At 41.8% G+C, this 17,058-nt stretch overlaps 1 protein-coding gene across 2 annotated transcripts; it reads right to left on the bottom strand.

Annotated features, from left to right (window-relative positions):
* Positions 1-1,563: 1,563 nt before the first annotated feature.
* Positions 1,564-16,705, bottom strand: trim66 (tripartite motif containing 66). 2 transcript variants are annotated; one of them, XM_029498828.1, is made up of 19 exons: positions 16,257-16,705; positions 14,081-14,296; positions 13,095-13,308; positions 11,814-11,943; positions 11,375-11,491; positions 11,118-11,232; positions 10,701-10,847; positions 9,931-10,048; positions 8,859-9,685; positions 7,631-7,669; positions 6,828-7,034; positions 6,181-6,307; positions 6,017-6,098; positions 5,749-5,935; positions 4,653-5,566; positions 4,410-4,533; positions 4,228-4,302; positions 3,343-3,495; positions 1,564-3,199 (listed from the first exon to the last, which is right to left on the bottom strand). In XM_029498828.1, the coding sequence occupies exons 2-19, from the start codon at positions 14,087-14,089 to the stop codon at positions 2,963-2,965; spliced, it is 3,822 nt and encodes a 1,273-aa protein (XP_029354688.1). In that variant the 5' UTR covers positions 14,090-14,296; positions 16,257-16,705; the 3' UTR covers positions 1,564-2,962. The 2 variants fall into 2 exon arrangements, with proteins under 2 accessions (XP_029354688.1, XP_029354689.1); XM_029498829.1 differs by lacking the exon at positions 7,631-7,669 and having other exon boundaries at positions 16,257-16,703.
* Between the last annotated feature and the right edge of the window lie 353 nt (positions 16,706-17,058).

Genomic DNA, 17,058 nt, shown 5'->3' with positions numbered 1-17,058 from the left:
GCCGTCAAAGTGAGCTGACTGAAGCTAAAGCAAAGGAAGTAAGACTAGTAATGAGCGCTACCTCAACCTAACACCAACTAACTGAACCTAATTCCGACCAAATGAACCTATTATGAGGTAACTGAAGCTACTGTGGTTCAAATGATGCTAAAGCCATGAAGACTAAAGGGTGCAAATGTGAGGTAGTTGAACTAACTAAATAAAGCTAATTCCAGCTAAAGTCAGCTAATGGATTGATCGAGAGATAGATATACTCTTTATTTAACCCGAAGGAAATTTATGTTTGCTAACTTAAGTTTATGCCAGCAAATCAAGTTAAATGAAGCTAAAGCATTTGAACTAATGGGAGCTAACTCCAGCTAATTGGCTAATGGGTGTAACTAATGCAACTAACTGAAGCTAATAAAAAGTAAGGGGCTATACCAGCTAACCGATGCTTACCCGATCTAAATGCTAATGCTAATGCCAGGTAATGCTATTGCTGAAGCTTACTATCTGAGGACCCAGCCAGAGATCAGGTGATGAAGTTTCTAATTGAGTATATCATGTTCTGGCGCTGGAAGTTAATTCTTCAATAACACCTATTGTTTTTTAAATTTTTTGTTATTATTTTTATTTTGATGAGCTCCTGACGAGGTGAATTTCCCCTTGGGGATAAATAAAGTTATATCTATCTATCTCTCCATTGCAACAGCTTGGTCGTCACAGAGACTTCATCTTAGGTGTGTACAGATCTTTATGCAACAAAGAAGCTTAATTTATCCGTACTATTTAATTTATTTATAGACTTTAAAATGAGCATGTGAGTCTGTGTTAACCAACCCCCCAGTGTAGCTCTGTTGCCTGGTCTTGCCTGTCCACAAACAAATCTTCCTCTCTTTAGTCTTCACTACATACAACCCTTAAAGACCACTCCAGCGTTATACTGCCAAACATCTCCCCTTAACTGAGAACATCAAAGGTCTCTGCCCCTTCTCAGTTAACGGGATGGCAAAAATGCCAGTCAACACAACAGGCACAGGTTTGAATACACAGGCTTGGTGCCAGTATGTTTTCAAGCATGTTAAAAACATGCCTCCTGACCTCCAAAAGGCTTAAAATTCAGCATGCCTTCTTATTACCCACAGACACTCCAAACTCTGATTTCACAAACTGCTTCACCGGTCAGCCGGTCTTGCTTTTGATTCAGTACCATCAGAACCTCTCTCTCTGCCCTTTACATTGTTCACCCAAGGTCACAGAAGTGTCTCATTATCATCTTGTAATGTTTTACTCCAAGGCTGCTGACTGAAAGGTCACAAATCCTATTCAGGAGTAAAACAGCAAAATGCCGCCCTGACCAAAACAATGTGTATATTAACACCTGTGCCTTTTTTGCTATGTGTGCACTTTAAAAGAGGAAAATGAACTATGTAATGTCATATAATGTGTGAAGAAAGCTATTTATCTTTTACAGAACGTGACTGCACTGAGCTGACTTGGACAGTACCACTGAGGTGGTCCTGCGATTTCAGTTTAAAAACAACACATATCATTTAACAATAATCACAAATAGTGTTTTTCTTGAATGTCTTTTATTGATACTTATATATGGACATCTACCATTTACTGTTACAGTAAAAAAATGAAAAAAATTAATGACAGTAACTATAGTTCAGCAGTCTTCCCTCTGGCAATAGTAAATATTATTACATCTATTGATTGAAAAGGAAGTGACGTTGCACGCAGGTATACTGGATATTCACAAATTTTTGGAATGACTAAAGAAAATACAGATAATACTTTGTGCATTAATTATTATAACAGACAAGTAAAGGCTAGCTTAAGCAGCAGGAAACAAGTAAAGCATATTAAAAAACAGGAAATGCACTTCAACGGTGCACATTATAAAATTACCCATTTTTCTCAACACTGTGGTTCTAGAAAGCAAGGACATTTTTTAAAATAATCCATAGTGAATTATATCAATACCTTAAACTCTTATTCAGCCTGAGATATTCAGATAATGGAATAGTACAATATTTTTGATTAGATGCAAAAAATTGTAATTTTATGTTTTAATCTAGATATTTCATCTTCTAACGGGATAAAAATACATATGCCCTGGTTATATTGCCCTCACTCACATTCTTTATCACTCTGCTCAGAAAGAAAGTCAATAGGCTTCACAGATGCTTTTCAAAAAAAGCTACTGACACATAATTATATCAATAATCAAACCTATGATAATTGCCTGCAATCATTTAGTAATTAAAATGAGAAATATAGTAAAATAAAATTCTGTACAGTCATACATGTATAAATATGTTGAACATTTATGAATATGGCAAAATACAGACTTTACTAATATCAAAGTTCAAAGTGCTGTGTATACTGAGGAATACGTTCTCCTAAAAAAAAGTACCACTTAATAAAGATGCAAAGTGAGATTAATGAACATCCAATTACAGAATCCTCTTTGAGCAATATACATAGAGAAGATAATGTAAAGTATAATATTTTAGGAGGTCTAATTGTAAACACTCTAAGTAATTTCCAGTGCATCAAGGGCAAACCATCAATGTCCAAAATATGATACAGTAAAAATTATGGCATCACCTCTCAACTACAACATTTTAAGTCTTAAGCAGAAGAAACTCAACAAACTCAATTTTCCCAAAATGTAGCATATAGTACATAACTTAAACTTTAGGGTTGTTTTTTTACCCAGTCTGAGCCGATGATCAGCTGAAGTTTGCAGTATGCTGAACTGCTGAAATATTTGAAATACATGACTGTTTCAATGTGCTCAGATGCCATCAGATGGCAGCACTGTGATGTTACTGTAAATCCCAAACAGAGGCGGTTTCACCTTACAAAATGGAAATACTTTGAAAGCTCCACAAGCTACTCAACAGTAATGGTTTGAATACACACAAATGAAATATATTTGCATCCATGGCTGTACCCTGGTCAACCCAAGCTAGAAGTGATGTCTCCTTGACTTGAGAGAGTGTCTCCGCTTCCTTTTCCTGTGGCATTGTTCCCTCCTCTCAGGCCACGGGAAACCACTTTCAGCTGTTTTGTAGGCCTCATCGTACTCATCGCTGTCTGAGTCTGCCTCAGCTGCAACGAACACTTTGTCTGGGAAAACTTCCTTCAGTTTGGAGGTGAAGAATATCTCGAGGCTGTGGCCTGCTTGAGCCACCTCTGAGTCAGGCTAAGGTCAGAGATAAAGCACAATTACTTGTGATGTACTGATGATAATTATATTTATTTTATATTGTATTTAAATCTGTATTTGTTTACATATGAAACACTACATTTGATAGAAACTTGGAAGACATCCCTTTTTTGACTTACATAATTGAACTTTGCACAGTTTCGAAACATGAGACAGACATCAGCAACAAACTGATCAGGTGAGTTATAATGTCGGGGGTTCCTCTTATTGAGCTTGGCTCTGATGACAGAAAGGTCCATCGGCCTCTTGATGATCTGGTAGTAATGGCGAGCCTGCATGAAAAAGCTGCTTTAGATCTGTTGTTGAAGTCATTTTAATTTGGTTACCTTTGCCCTCAATAAATAAATATTATAATGCTTTGCATTATGAATAACAGTCAAATGTATCTCCACCTCCATACATGATGCTTGTTCCTAGTTCATATATCATTGGATATCCTTAAATAATGATGGTCTTGCTGCAAAGGACTCGAGGAGGTAACCTTCAGCAGAAGTGTTCAACCTAACTAATGGGATTCTGGAACTGCATTATTTTTATTTGTGTGTCTCCAACATGCAAAAGTCCAGGTGTATGAAAATGAACATGAGGCTAAACATTTCACATTGAGATGGTAGCAGTAACACATCAGGAAGTGCTGTGTAACACCATCAAATGGCCAGGAAGTGCTAGCTAATGTATACAAAAATAAATATAAAATTCAGCTTTATACATTTCTAATGAGGAAGCAAATGTATTTAACTCACTTGTCAAGCCCAGAAGATACTGTTTTGGTGCTCTTTTATTTTTTATTTTTGAGAGGTTCTTTTGTTTATTTCTTTGTTTTTTAACTTACAGGGTACATTTAAACCTCCTGAGCCTCACAAATATAGCCACTGTTATAGAGTTATTGTATTTATGCATGCAGAAACACAAGTAAAACTGTACTGATGCTAATGTGTCTACTCTATGTACAATTACCAATAAATAAATTAAAATGAACCAGCTTTCACTGTAAATTCACTCACAAGTGGACTGACGGGCTCATGGAAGGGAGCGCTGAGGATGTTACTGAGGATGAGAAGAGTCAGCCGCTCACATTTCTACAAATAGTCAACCAAACATGAGAAATTTGTTACAGATCACACACTCACCAACAAGACTAAAATAAACACTTATTGTTATTAATCCAGCATATTAAATGAATTACTCTTTGGTCACATGCAGATAGTCCATGTGCCAGTTTGTGTTCTCCTGATGTTCTCTCGTTCTCGCAGTCATAATCAACCTCTGGCCTCACAACATCTCTGCACAGGCTGCACACCCAGTCGCCTCTGATCAGGAGAAAAACCAGCATGACTTCAACCATACCAGCTCTAAATTAACAGTCTGATAGGAGGAAAGAGAAAGATATTAAATGTATACATTGGAAGTTGGAGTAAAAGTAGCTTACGAGGGGAAGCTTAGCAAAGACGGGATATGGCAGGACAGATGAAAGACTTTGGGACAGCGGTCACAGCACAGCAGGTCTCCTCCAATGAGACATACAGCGCAAAAGTCCTCACTCTCTATCTCTGTACTGTCCTGCTCGGGGACATCCTCTGCCCTCCTCTCAGTTGAAGGGTTAGCAATTAGAAGTGGCCTCTGAACAGCTCCAATGTTGCACTCCTCTTCCAGGTCAGAGCGAAGTGGTTGTGGGTCATCAGTTGTCAGTTCAGGCTCAGAATCGATATCAAGCTCCGACTCCATGGAGCCCTGATAGTCTGCAGCCTGATCGGAAACAGCATTGGAATCAGTCTCAGCCTGAAAACTGGGATCATATTCAAGTTGGACGTCAGACTCTGTTTCAGCATCATCTGATTCTGCATCCGCATCCCGGTCTTGTCCATCCTCTGACCCAGCTCCTGCATCCGATTCTGGATCTGCCTCATATTCAAAACTTGGCTCAGAATCCCCTGCATTGTCAGCTTCTCTGCAGAGCCCAATCTCTCCTGCAACCACGGATTTCTCTTCAGACAGAAATTCAAGTTCAGTCTCAGATGAGGACTCCACATTGGGGTCAGAACTTCGTGATGCATCTGAGTCTAACTGTCGGTCTGGATCGTCCTGACAAACAACTGCATCTTCTGAGGCTGACCTTGGGTCAGAGTCGGAGTCCAGATCTAGTACAGAGTAACTTTGCAGAACATATTTAGGGTCTATGGGGGACAGTGTCTTTGCTTTAGAGGAGCTGAATCTCCCTCGGCTGTCAAATTCACTGTTGATTGACTGTGTGGTTGACTGATAAAGAGTTGGCTGCTCTGTAGCATATGGTGGTGTTGTGAGTGAGCAGGTTTTCCTCCTGGTATCAGAGCTTCCAGCTATCCCCTGTGTTTTACAACAGAACAGAGGAGCATATAGGAAGGAAGCTTAATCTTTCTGTTTAACAGCATATTGAAGAAAATTACTATGTACAGGTAAAAAAAATAAATAAATATTGAATTTTAGAAATGTTCTGTAATCAGATGGCTTCGGCATTCCCCTACAGCATGAAAAGAAAAGAGACATACTTGAGGTGCTGCATCACTCCAGGTTCTCTGCTGTGGGACAGTTTCGCCCTTCTCGGTGGTGCTGGCCGGTAAAGGGTCGCTCTGCCGTCGTCCGTGTGGGGGAAGCTGAGAGACGAGTATTTTGAGACGCTCTAAGCAAACCACTGGAACCCTGGGCCTTCCCGAGTCCTTCACAGCATCTCTGTTACTTAGGAGGCAGGTACAGAATAAATGACCATGTTTTCATGATGTGTGTGAACGGAGGTTTAACTTGATAGTGGTTACTTACATGTTGCGGGCATTTCTTGATGTCCGACACTTCTCCTTGGCCTCATAATGAACAGCTTCATTTACATAAGACAAAGAATTATCTGAAAAAGAGAAATGTAACAAAAATGTTCATTTATTTGCAAACATTGTATTATCTAAGAAATAAAGTTGTATATCTGGTACCTGGCTCCGTCTTATAGGAGAGCAGAGGACGGTGGCCTCTAGGGGTGGCTGTGTCAGACAAAGTTTCTTTGACAACACAAAGCACCCCATCTGAAGCTCTCCTCTGTCTGGCATCTATATTAGCATACTGAGAAAAAAAAAACAAACATCATGTAAATGCAAACTGTGTAGGTAAACCTTTCCTAGTCCTAGTCCTAAACCGGAAGAAGGAACAGTTTTAATACATGGAATTTGACCATTTTCTAAACTTACAAAGCCTCAGAACAAAGCATCCAATTTTACAAAGCCTTTCTTGGAGCCACAAGGTGCTTCTTAAAACTTTATAACATGGGTGAAAAATGAATAAAGGAAACTTAAAAGTGTACAACTGAGCAACTACTTCTATTGACAATAATCATGCAATATGATAGAAAGCTCCACGCCAGCTACTAGATGGCTCTTGATATAAGGTCTTTCAACTACTTCCAATTTTCAAGACCCATTTAATGTAAAATTGTTTATGAGAGACAATAGTATGGTTGATGGTACATTATGTACAATGTGCAATGAGAGCTCACATTTAGGAGGTAGGCATGTTAACAATGGCCCTGTTGTATTTGCTGAGAGATCCTCAGTTCATTGACATGTGTGACTATCTGCAGGGTTACCTTGTTTGCAGCTCCTGCCTCTATGCTGTGGGTGCATCCTGTGGGTCTTTGTGTGGCAGGTCCGGAGGATGGGGCTGCCAGTTCTGCAGGGATGCTCTGGGAGCGTCTTTCTCTCCTCATGCACACCGAACTAGGGCTGAGCCTGCTGCTCTGCACATCAGATGCACAGTCACGGGCTGTCACTGATACCCCCAGGGATGTAGATCTCTGTTAGAAACACAAACATACAGATCTGTACAGGGTTTCAACTGAGATCACATGCACAGTTGCAGCTGTTCACGCCATTAATGACAGAAAGGAGAAAGAAAAGTGGGAGTGGGATTCTGTTGGAAAAAACCTTGAGTGGCACACATGAACGCACACTGGCAAACACTAAATGAACAAAAACATCACTCAGTGCTTATTCTGGGTCTGATTCAAAACAACTCAACAAACATGGAGAGTAGCCCACAGCTGCGTATAATACACTTGAAATAAAAGGTTTAGTTGAAACGCCAATTATCATATGTAAATTCACCATCAGGGGTTCAGAGTGGCCCTTTGATTAAGCCAGTACTGTAAATCACTCTCTTATATTAGAATTTCACTAATGCCAGTGTCCTGAAAAGCTCCTTTAACACCTCAGCTGTGTCTGCAGTTAATGCAAGCAGGGGTGGGAATCATTTAACACCAGTTCTTTTTAATCACGTCCCTCTCTTCTTCTTTCTTTTTTCCCCCTTCTTTTCTAGTGCACCATCTTACAAATTGATGCCAGGCTGACACGGAGCACATGCTCCTAAGTATCATGCGATTAAAACACTTACCTGATCCGTGCCCCTTGGGAGAGGTTTGGAGGATTCAGACTGTGGAGAAAAATAGACCATAATCCTTCTTTCTGGAATGATTTGGGGAGGGTGTAGGAATTTATCTAAGAGTGCAAACCAGCTAAATTCAAATTCCCCCTGTTCCCTTAGTGACTCATTAATGACAGGTTAAGTACACAAATGAGTGCTCCCCAGTGGCTTTATGACACTTCCAGAAGCTGCAACTTGAAAATGTAAAAATGATACGTCTTTGTGCTTGAGATCATGCATCTTGAGAATTTCTTGGAGAGTAGATTATGTGGCTGCTCAACCATCTGGCATCAAGTTTAACTATGAGGAGCAACGCTCCCCTAAGTTTTAGTATGCATTGCTATGAAAAGCTCTAATTGTCAGAGCAGCTCTTTGTTTTCCTATCATCCTTTCTTTATAAAAGCAAGAGCAGGTTTCAGTTGCACCATCTGTTTTCAGGCAAGCTGTCAACTGTGAGAAGTGTTCTGGCATTAAAATGAACAGTGCTCATTTTAGTTTTAGTTCCCCTCAGAAATGACAGAAATACAAATTAGCCTCTGCCCATATGTAAAATATTTTTCTGCTGGCTTTTGATTTAACTTCATGATTTTCTTTTTCAATCTGGCTTTGTTTCCTTTGTCTGCTCTTTGTGTTTCTCTGAACAAGTGTTTTTAAGGGAAATAGATCTTACTGACGGACATATTGTGGCATCTGAGAGATGTGTGAAAACAGCACTGCGGTTTACGAAGTCATGAGCCATGAGTTGGGTTGAACTTTTTTTTTTGAGCCCCAGAAAAACATTGCAGGACCACATGTGAACTGAAAGAACCCAACACTTAAAATCACATCATGTCCAAATACTGACGAACAACAAAGTTGCATTTTCAACAACTGTTTTGTTTTAAGTAAATGCTTTGTTTATATTGCTTATCTTATTATATATTTATGCAAATTTTTCCTTAATGTACATTAACCCCAATTACCATCAATTTACTTTGACTTAGCTGAAGGTATTAAAGAGTATCTACATTTATTTTTTCTGATTGTTTTTTAGTGGCATGTGATTGACCTCCAAAACAGCTGCTGTTTCCAACTTTTTTATCTCAACCCTTTGAGTCAACATGAATGTATCTTTGTCAACATTTTAAAATTCAAATTAGGACGAAGCTCTGCTTTAAAAAAAAAAAAAAATCACTCTGGTGTTAGCTTTTTCTCTCACCCTGCCGTCTCTGTGGTCTCTGACTGTCAGTGCAGGTCTGGTTTTCTGCTGCTCTTGTCTCAGCTCTGCTGCAGGAGGGATGTGGCTCTGCTGCTGGACGGGACTCTGCTCACTTCTGTCATGCTGCTGCAGCTCCTCATCCAACATCTCTCTGTTTTCAACCAGCGTTGTGTGACCGCGAGTCTCTTCCGCTCTGCATCTCTCCTCCCAGCTCTCTTCAGTCGTCATGTCTCTGTCCACAGCTGTGTGGATGAGTTCCTGTGTCAGAGATGTGTTAATTGATAACTTCCCTTGACACTGGTCTGGCCCGCTGTGTTCTGCACCCAGCTGCACCTGGCTGTCTGAAAGAATCTCTCTCTGGTGTGGGTGGTGAGAAAGATAAGATTTAGACTGGGAGTGGGGTTGGGAGTCAGTAGCTTGTGGCTGAGATGGAGATCTTTGGCTGCAGTTGAGCTGGATGGGTCCCATAATGGGGACAGGTGATGCAGTGGGAGGGCAGTGTGAGGAGCTGTCAGTGTCCCAACACCTCTGGAGCTGCTGGCTTTGGTGCAAGGAGGCAGAGATGAGGGCAGGGTCAACGCAGCTCGAGTTATAAAGTGTGGCTTCCACCTGACTTTTGTCCAAAGTGGGACGATCAGGCTGAGAAGGAAGGGCATGCAGGCAACACATCTGGGGTTCACAGCAGGCCTGATACCCACAGCCCGGGTCTCGTCCTCTGTGAAACACGGACGGCAGGGCCAAGCAGGTGATTGGCTGAGGCCTCATAATACTGGAGCAGGCAAAACCCTGAGGATAAGTGCAGTTACCCCCTTCAACAGTCAGATGACCTGCAGAACAATGAAGTCACAGTAAGACGTGTTGACAGTATCAAAGTTCATGGACATGGCAATCCTTTGTTTGTTCGTGTCTCCCTGTAAAAATACTCTAAACATAAACTGAAAACAGATTGAAGTGAACCCTTCATTCCAGTGCATCATATTTTTTTAAAGCCACAGGTGGTATTAACAGGTTTAATTGCAATTCTCTAAAATATTGTAATATAGTCATCGTTCTTCTGTAGTTTTCATTTTACCCAAGGACGACATCTGCTTCATCCAGTAACTAGCGTCCCAGTTGAATTTGATCTTGACAGGACTCCATGTGTCTGAGTGAAGTGATGGTTCAAGCAGTTGTTGCATCTGGAGTGAAATCTGCAGGTAGAATGGATAGTCGATGAATGAAAAGGACACATTTCTCCACATTGGTTTGACTTAACCTTCCAAAAATAATTAAAAAATTGCAAAGATGTACTCAAAATTATCCCTAAATAATAAAGACTGACATTTTTCTGAGCTGTTCAAAGTTCAAATGACACAAACTCACAAGCATACTCAATTTTAACACCGGTGGAATTGAGTTGAGGTCAAAAGGCCATTCAAACAATTTACTGTTGCTCTTTCAAAAGGTTGCAGGTAATGCACGAGACACATTTATAGAATAACGGTCCAAACTGATACAAAATATGCTCCCAGCTCTGGATGCAGGCTGTGCAAGCCAAACCAAATCTGCCATGCAACTTCACAAATTTTCTCAGGTTTATGATAAGAAACAAACGCAGAGGAAATTATATACTTGCTTTCACTCGCTCAGCATTAATCCCTGTGACTAGTTCACTAAACGCGTATATAATCTGAGAAGTAAACAAAAATGTGGGTTTACATTTTCAAATACAATGAAAGAAGGCATATAACTTCTAGTTCTACTTCCTCACAGCAATTAATTACTAGTTACTTCATTAGTAGTCATAAGTGTGTGTGTGTTTTAGTAAGACAGTGGACATCTGTTGACAGTCCTATCACCTACTAGAGCTCTGCTGAAGAGCACCGGGCCGCTGCAGTGGTGGGTCGTAGCCCAGGTGATGAACTTCTGAACGTGGTCCAGCTGGCTGCAGATCTCTATTGCCCCCTGCAGCTGGTCCTCCAGACGATGCTGGAAGTCCTCTGAGATTTTCTGCGAAGACAACCATAAATATGCGTATGGTTATGTTTTAAAGGCTGCCAGACAGAAAGCATCGGTACGAGACCGAGCTAAATTGATGAGTCCTTCTCTGACGGATGTTGTTTCTGAGATGTCGCCTTAAGCAGCTCTGACATATTATTATGGACTCCCGTTGGCTCGCTTTTTTGGACTGATTACATCAGGGCAGTTTCAGATTCTTTGCATGTACTCCCATGGCTAGCAGAACGATAAGAAGGAGAGAAAGAAAGAGAAAGTAATTACCTCCAGTTGCTCTATTAATAGGTTGGCTCGTTTGTTAAGCTCGTTCATCATAATCATCTTTGCCATTTTAATCTGGTTCTCTGCCTTCCTGTGCGCAATCTTTACTCCATGAAGTCTACAAAGACATAAAAGGGAAAATAAATGGTTCATACCTGGCAGAAAACTCCAGCAGCATTTCAGACATTAATTTTACCATTAGCTTGCTTCACAACATTCAGTTTCTGGCAGTAGTTGCAACACTGCTCGTCTAAACCAACCTGCCCTCGATCTTTTTCGCATTGTTCTCTACTGCAGACCTCCTCTCTTCCACCTGCACCATCAGGTTCTCAAACAGCCACTGCTGATCCTGCAGGGCCTTCCTGATCTGCACCACTCTGAGCACGTGAGAGATCACAGCACCAGATAGAAAGTTGATTAATTTATTCTTTGGGCATGCAGAACACCAGAATTAAATTCATTACCCCGGGGACACAGCAATGTGCTGGTGACCTTAGAGGCAGCTACTATACTGTGACATCACAGAAAACAAAAGCACATGAATACTTAATGGGTATTAGGCTGGCCAAGGGTAGTGTATGCAGATACAGATGATAAAAGTGACAAGGCAGTTAAAGAGCGTTGTTACTCAGAGGAAGTTTTTAACCTGCAGTTAGCCCTTCCCCGGAGTGTCCTTGTGCTGTGTATCTCTGCACTGACCTGTGGTTTTTGTGGGAGGACAGGTGACAGCTGCTACAGCACAGAAGGTCACATGACTCACAAAACAGCTCCAAGGGCTCCTGTCTGTGAGAGTGGCACATTAGGAGGGAATAAGGATACGACCCCGGGCCTAAAAGACAGAGGGTGGGAGGAGGGAGAGGGAGGTAGAGAATAGCATTAGCAACTCTTGTCAGGAAATTCAGTCACACCACAGTGCTGGTGCTTGTGTGTGTGTGTGTGTGTGTTGGGTGGGGGGGGGGGATTGCGCCATGCATTATTCTTGGATTTGTTTTTACAACAGGGATTTCATTTCCAAAAGACACAATGACTGAGAGAATACACACATACACACACAAATGAAACCTTCATGTTTATGAAAATATTCAAAGTACAAAGTCCCGTTCACCACTGACCACAGACAAGCTACAACTGTGAAAAACCAGTTTCAGGTTGAGGTTACCATGGGACTGGTAAACAGTGAACTGTTGGGTGTCAACGATGTAAGTGATGAATGATCTTTCGGTGCTCTTCAATAGGCCTTTGATGCACCACCATCCACACACACACAGTTAAAAATATCCCTCAGAAATGTCTAAATAGGACACTGCTAAAGCTGCTGTCCTAAGTATAGCAGGATACGGCTAATGAACGCAGCCCTGCTGCTCTCTGCTGGCCAGCTCACCTCGACCGACCCCTTCCTGCAGGCACATCATAACACATCTCTGTGGTAGAGAGCCGAGCATCACCCTCTCTGCATCAACCTGATCTCACTGACCACATCCTGTCAACGCAGTCACACAGCTTTTCTCATAAGTAAACAAGTTAAACTGCATAACTCTCACATGGTAATAAAGGTATCTACGATCTGTTCGTTATGATCTGACAACTGTACAAGGCAGACCTGCAAAAGCAGATGGAAACGAACCTGCCAGGCACACTTGAGGGCCTTTAAATAGCAACACACTAATCTTAGAAAAAAAAGAAATTGTGCGAGCACTTCAGAATCTGGGCCATGTGTTGAAGAAGGGTGTAATAAAACACAGGGATCTCCAGAACTATTATCAGCCATCTCAAGTGTCATACATTATTCATTGCGATGGTTCCTACTGAGACATGATTAACAAACAGAGCACAGAAATGAAAACAAAACCCAAACAGATTTCCAGCTGACAGAGTCAGGGAGATACAGGCTGTGCAGAGACAGAAAGAGGCACTAATAATCTGTTATACTGGCCAAGGAAGTGGCTGTAACAAAATCCTGAAATACACAAATAGCCTTGCCTTGTCCAGTTGGTGGGAGCGAACTGGAGCCTCTCTGGTGCAGGTCAGGGCACTGGGTGGCACTGGGCTTCTGCTGTTGGTGCACATCTGCGTGTTGGGATGTGGCTGGAGCTCTCTGATGCTGATGCACATCTGTGCACTGGTAACACAACCACTTGTTGCAGAGTGTGCACAGACTCTGAGCAAGCGTTGGCTCAGAACACTCTGAACAGCTCTGACAAGACACACAAAGACCAAAAAACAAACAAACAAACAAACAAAAAAATGCTCTTTAAATTGCAATACAATGCAGACACACACTCAAACACATATGCACACAGTGCAGTGTTACAAAGAAGAGGTTGCATCTGACTGAAATATTTCTGTTGCTCTCTTAATTTGCACTAGAGGTGGCATTTGTTTTCATGCTTGCAAGTTGCAATTTCTTCAAACATTTGTTTAATTTCCAAACCATTTAAGCATTTTAATGTGTGAACAATAAAAAGGAATGACACTAAATCTATTGAAATAAGGATTTTGAAATTTTTATTACAAGACCAGGACAGAACTCCTTTTACTCCCTTGTGTTTACATTTAATTTCGTCTCAGATATGAGCAAATGAAGTGCACAAGAAATGATGCACAGTACAGCTATTTTCACCTGTGTAACACTTTATTATTCCTCATGGGGCAGTTCATCCCCTCCAGCTGACCCCTGCGGCGAATTTAGGAAGAGTGAACAGTGCCCCAGGACCAAATCCCATTTTAAAAACCTGTGTGTTGTCCTTAGACAAATGAGGGGGGATTCCTTTTATGTAACATATCTTTTGGAGTGGAAAGAGCGCAACACAAACATAGACAACGTTGTCAGCCCTACACAGAAAGGCCTCAAACTTCACTGAAGGGGTTCAATCACAGTCTGAACAATGTTAATTCAAACATCTCCTGCTGAAATATCTCTGTGGCCATGTCAGAAAAGAATAAAAATCAAGATAGAAGCGCCTTACCTTCTCCATTTCAGTGCTTGGAAGCGGAGCTGTTGCTTTTTTAAAGGGAGGGAGAAGAGAGCCAGCAGTCTGACGCCTCAGCTGCAGTAACACTGAGGCTTAGAGCTGAGGCAGGAAGCAGTGCGCACCGAGAGGTGGCCCCAGAGGAGACGGCTTACATGACAGCCTCACTGTGCTCTCTCCTCCCCCAGTTCATCCATGTGTAGGACCCCCTCACTGCAGCAGAGGAGAGGAGTGTCACATTCAAATTCATCCCCTGCTCGCTGGTGTAGCCAACATAAAAAAAAGAAGAGAAAAATCTAATCCTTTTTCTTAAATAAGCCTGTGCATAATAATTGGGAATTAGGGAGATAAGATAATTATTTTTTTGTAGGGCAAAATATCCCCGGAAGCACTTTCCAAAATGGAAGATGGAGGACCAAGTGACCTACAATGAGGGAAGAGGGAGAAATTGTAATGTAAGCAACTTTAAGTTCTTTGGAGCAGACATTGTTAGGCAAGATTAAGTGATGTTCGGTGGTGTCAGGCTGGGCTGGGGCGGGCCGGCTGTGGCCTTCATCCCTTTGTCAGCGCGAGGAGGGGACATATCCCGGAGGAACCTCACACTGATGTTGCACACTGTAACCGGGTCAGGCTCTGATAAGCTCCAGATGAGACTCCTGCAATTCTCTCCAACGTTGTGAAATCAATTAAGATTTTAACACAACATGTTGGGAAAATTAACAACATGGAGAAAGTCTGAGGAAAGCAAGAGAAAGAGGAGCACAATGTTGAGACTGTTGAAAGGAGGAATTATGGAACAGAGTAAAACTCCCCACCAAATAAAACCCAGAATCAAACCAACGTGACATCTAGAGCTGAGACTAATTCTGCCTAACAACAACCCCTGCAGCCTGACCTACAAATCTGACAACTTTCTCATCCTTGGGTGCTTCAGTGGGGAGCTCAGAGCAATCCCATTCCCCACGGTGCATTCAAAGGCCAATTTGAAACACAATTAGTCAGTCACAGTACACCCTGCCTCTTATTCACACAGATCTGTAGCTTTTTCCAACTGTGAACTTACTTTTTTCTGAATTTCAGTAGCATCTGTGTGAAACCTCCTGTCAGCTTCTCTGCCCTGCTTAGCGAAGCTGGCACTTAGATACACACGGAATCTCAAGAGATGTCACAATAATAGAAACACGTGCAGTGATCTCTCCCTTGAAAGAGCCTCCCAATGCAACATCTATTAACACTGAGGAGATGAGATCACCGACAAAGATTATGTCCAACCACTCTTAAATTATTACAGCAGCTGTTTGTGTATCACCTCAATTGATTTATCCTCTGTTCAACGGTAGTGTCAGCTTCCCTCGTGTTTATAAATTGAAACGTTGTCTGTAAATAAATTGAAACGTTTCTCTTGGTTAAATAAAAAAAAAGAAGAAGCATCAATCACTGAGAGACTGAGAGAGTTACACCAAAGTGAGCCTGTTAAGAGCTATTTGCCCATTTCAGTTTATTTCCTCGTTACGTGTTGCTTCAACTGTTGCAGCTGATGGGATCTGAACACACCCCTCCTGAAAAACATCCTATAACCATCTGCAACAATTTTACTTTCTGTTTGCTGCGAGTTCACTCTTACACAACCAACCTCTCGTATTTGACATGCTCAGAGATGAACCCCCATTATTTCCTTTAAAGTGTCAGTAATACCTGTTTGAACAATAGCGGACACACTAAGCCATACTGCATGTAAAATACTCAGCAAGTTCAGTGTTGTGGTTACCACATAACATTAAGGGCATGACTGAAGCTGCTTTTTTACTGTTTGAAAAACCACAAAGGCTGATTCTGGGGACTTTTAGAATAAATGCCAAGTTATTGCCATAACTAGAAAATGCTTTTCTTATCACACATTTTTACATTTAGAGATTATCTAGGTGCAAATTCGTCCATGATATTATTGGTCACTGGGCAGACAAACATTTAGACTTTCTAAAAGCCTCATTTTCACCTGACTCATTTTTGGTAATGTCTAAATCATCAATGTGGCCCCAAAACACAAATAACAACAGTCTCTTGATAAAGAAAACAACCAGTAAAAGTTTCCAACACAGCACACGTGAAACCACCCAGTGATTCAATTTAGAATAAACTGCAGACTAAAATCCTGGATAAACATGTCGGTCACCTGTTCTCTCTGTCAGTCTGACAGCAGTAAATGAGAAGCACGTCAGTCAGGCTGCCCCCCCCCCAGCCTGCCTCTGCATCTGCAGCCTCACCTCCCGCGCATCACCGAGCGTCACACTGTTTTTTAGAAAGTGCGCAGGAGATAACGCCCTTTTGATGGCACCCCGCTTTCACCCGCAACTACACAAAGAGCGCAGCCCGCAGACCGAACTCAGCGCACGGATCGGTTTGAAGCACGCAGCCGCGTTTGTGCACTAAAACAACTGATTGTGGCCGCTGAAGTGAGCAGCTGACGGATAACATCCCGCCGGGTCCACATCAGGAGGCTGCAGTTCACTGTCCGCGGGAAGCGACGCTCTCTGCCTGGGGAGCTGGGCGGCTACGGTCCGTCTGTCCTTTACCTTGACCTGGGTGCCCCCCCCCCAGACTGTTGGTAGATCTTCCCCGATCGGATGTTGCTCTTTGGACCGGCCAAAAAAATTTTGGGGGGAGATTCCAAGTCTCGCAGTTAATCGTGAGATTTTATGTCCGTTCTCTTGCGATACTTCTGACGTTTCTCAAAGAGGCAGTGAGACAATCGGCGGCTTGGAGAAGTTTGAATGAATTTCTCTGCTGCCAATGTGAGGACACAGTTTAGATAGAAAATACATGTCAACGATGGCACAAATCTGCATTGTGGATAAAAAAAAAAACAAAACAACAAAACAATCAAGGAGTTAATGCAGCGTCTCGATCATCACAATGACCTCAGTGTGTCTTTTTGTGTGTATGTATATATATACACACTTACACACAATGTAAAT

The sequence above is a fragment of the Echeneis naucrates genome, chromosome 3, assembly GCF_900963305.1.
Source record: "Echeneis naucrates chromosome 3, fEcheNa1.1, whole genome shotgun sequence".
Taxonomy (NCBI): domain Eukaryota; kingdom Metazoa; phylum Chordata; class Actinopteri; order Carangiformes; family Echeneidae; genus Echeneis; species Echeneis naucrates.
Note: the sequence above shows the minus strand (reverse complement) of the source record. Positions and strands in the feature narration are given on the sequence as shown.

Coding starts and splice junctions, on each gene's coding strand:
- trim66 (XM_029498828.1), bottom strand. Junction 7,035..7,630: donor TCCCAAGGGGCACGGATCAG/GTAAGTGTTTTA, acceptor TGTTTCTAACAG/AGATCTACATCCCTGGGGGT. Junction 5,936..6,016: donor TCAAGAAATGCCCGCAACAT/GTAAGTAACCAC, acceptor CTGCCTCCTAAG/TAACAGAGATGCTGTGAAGG.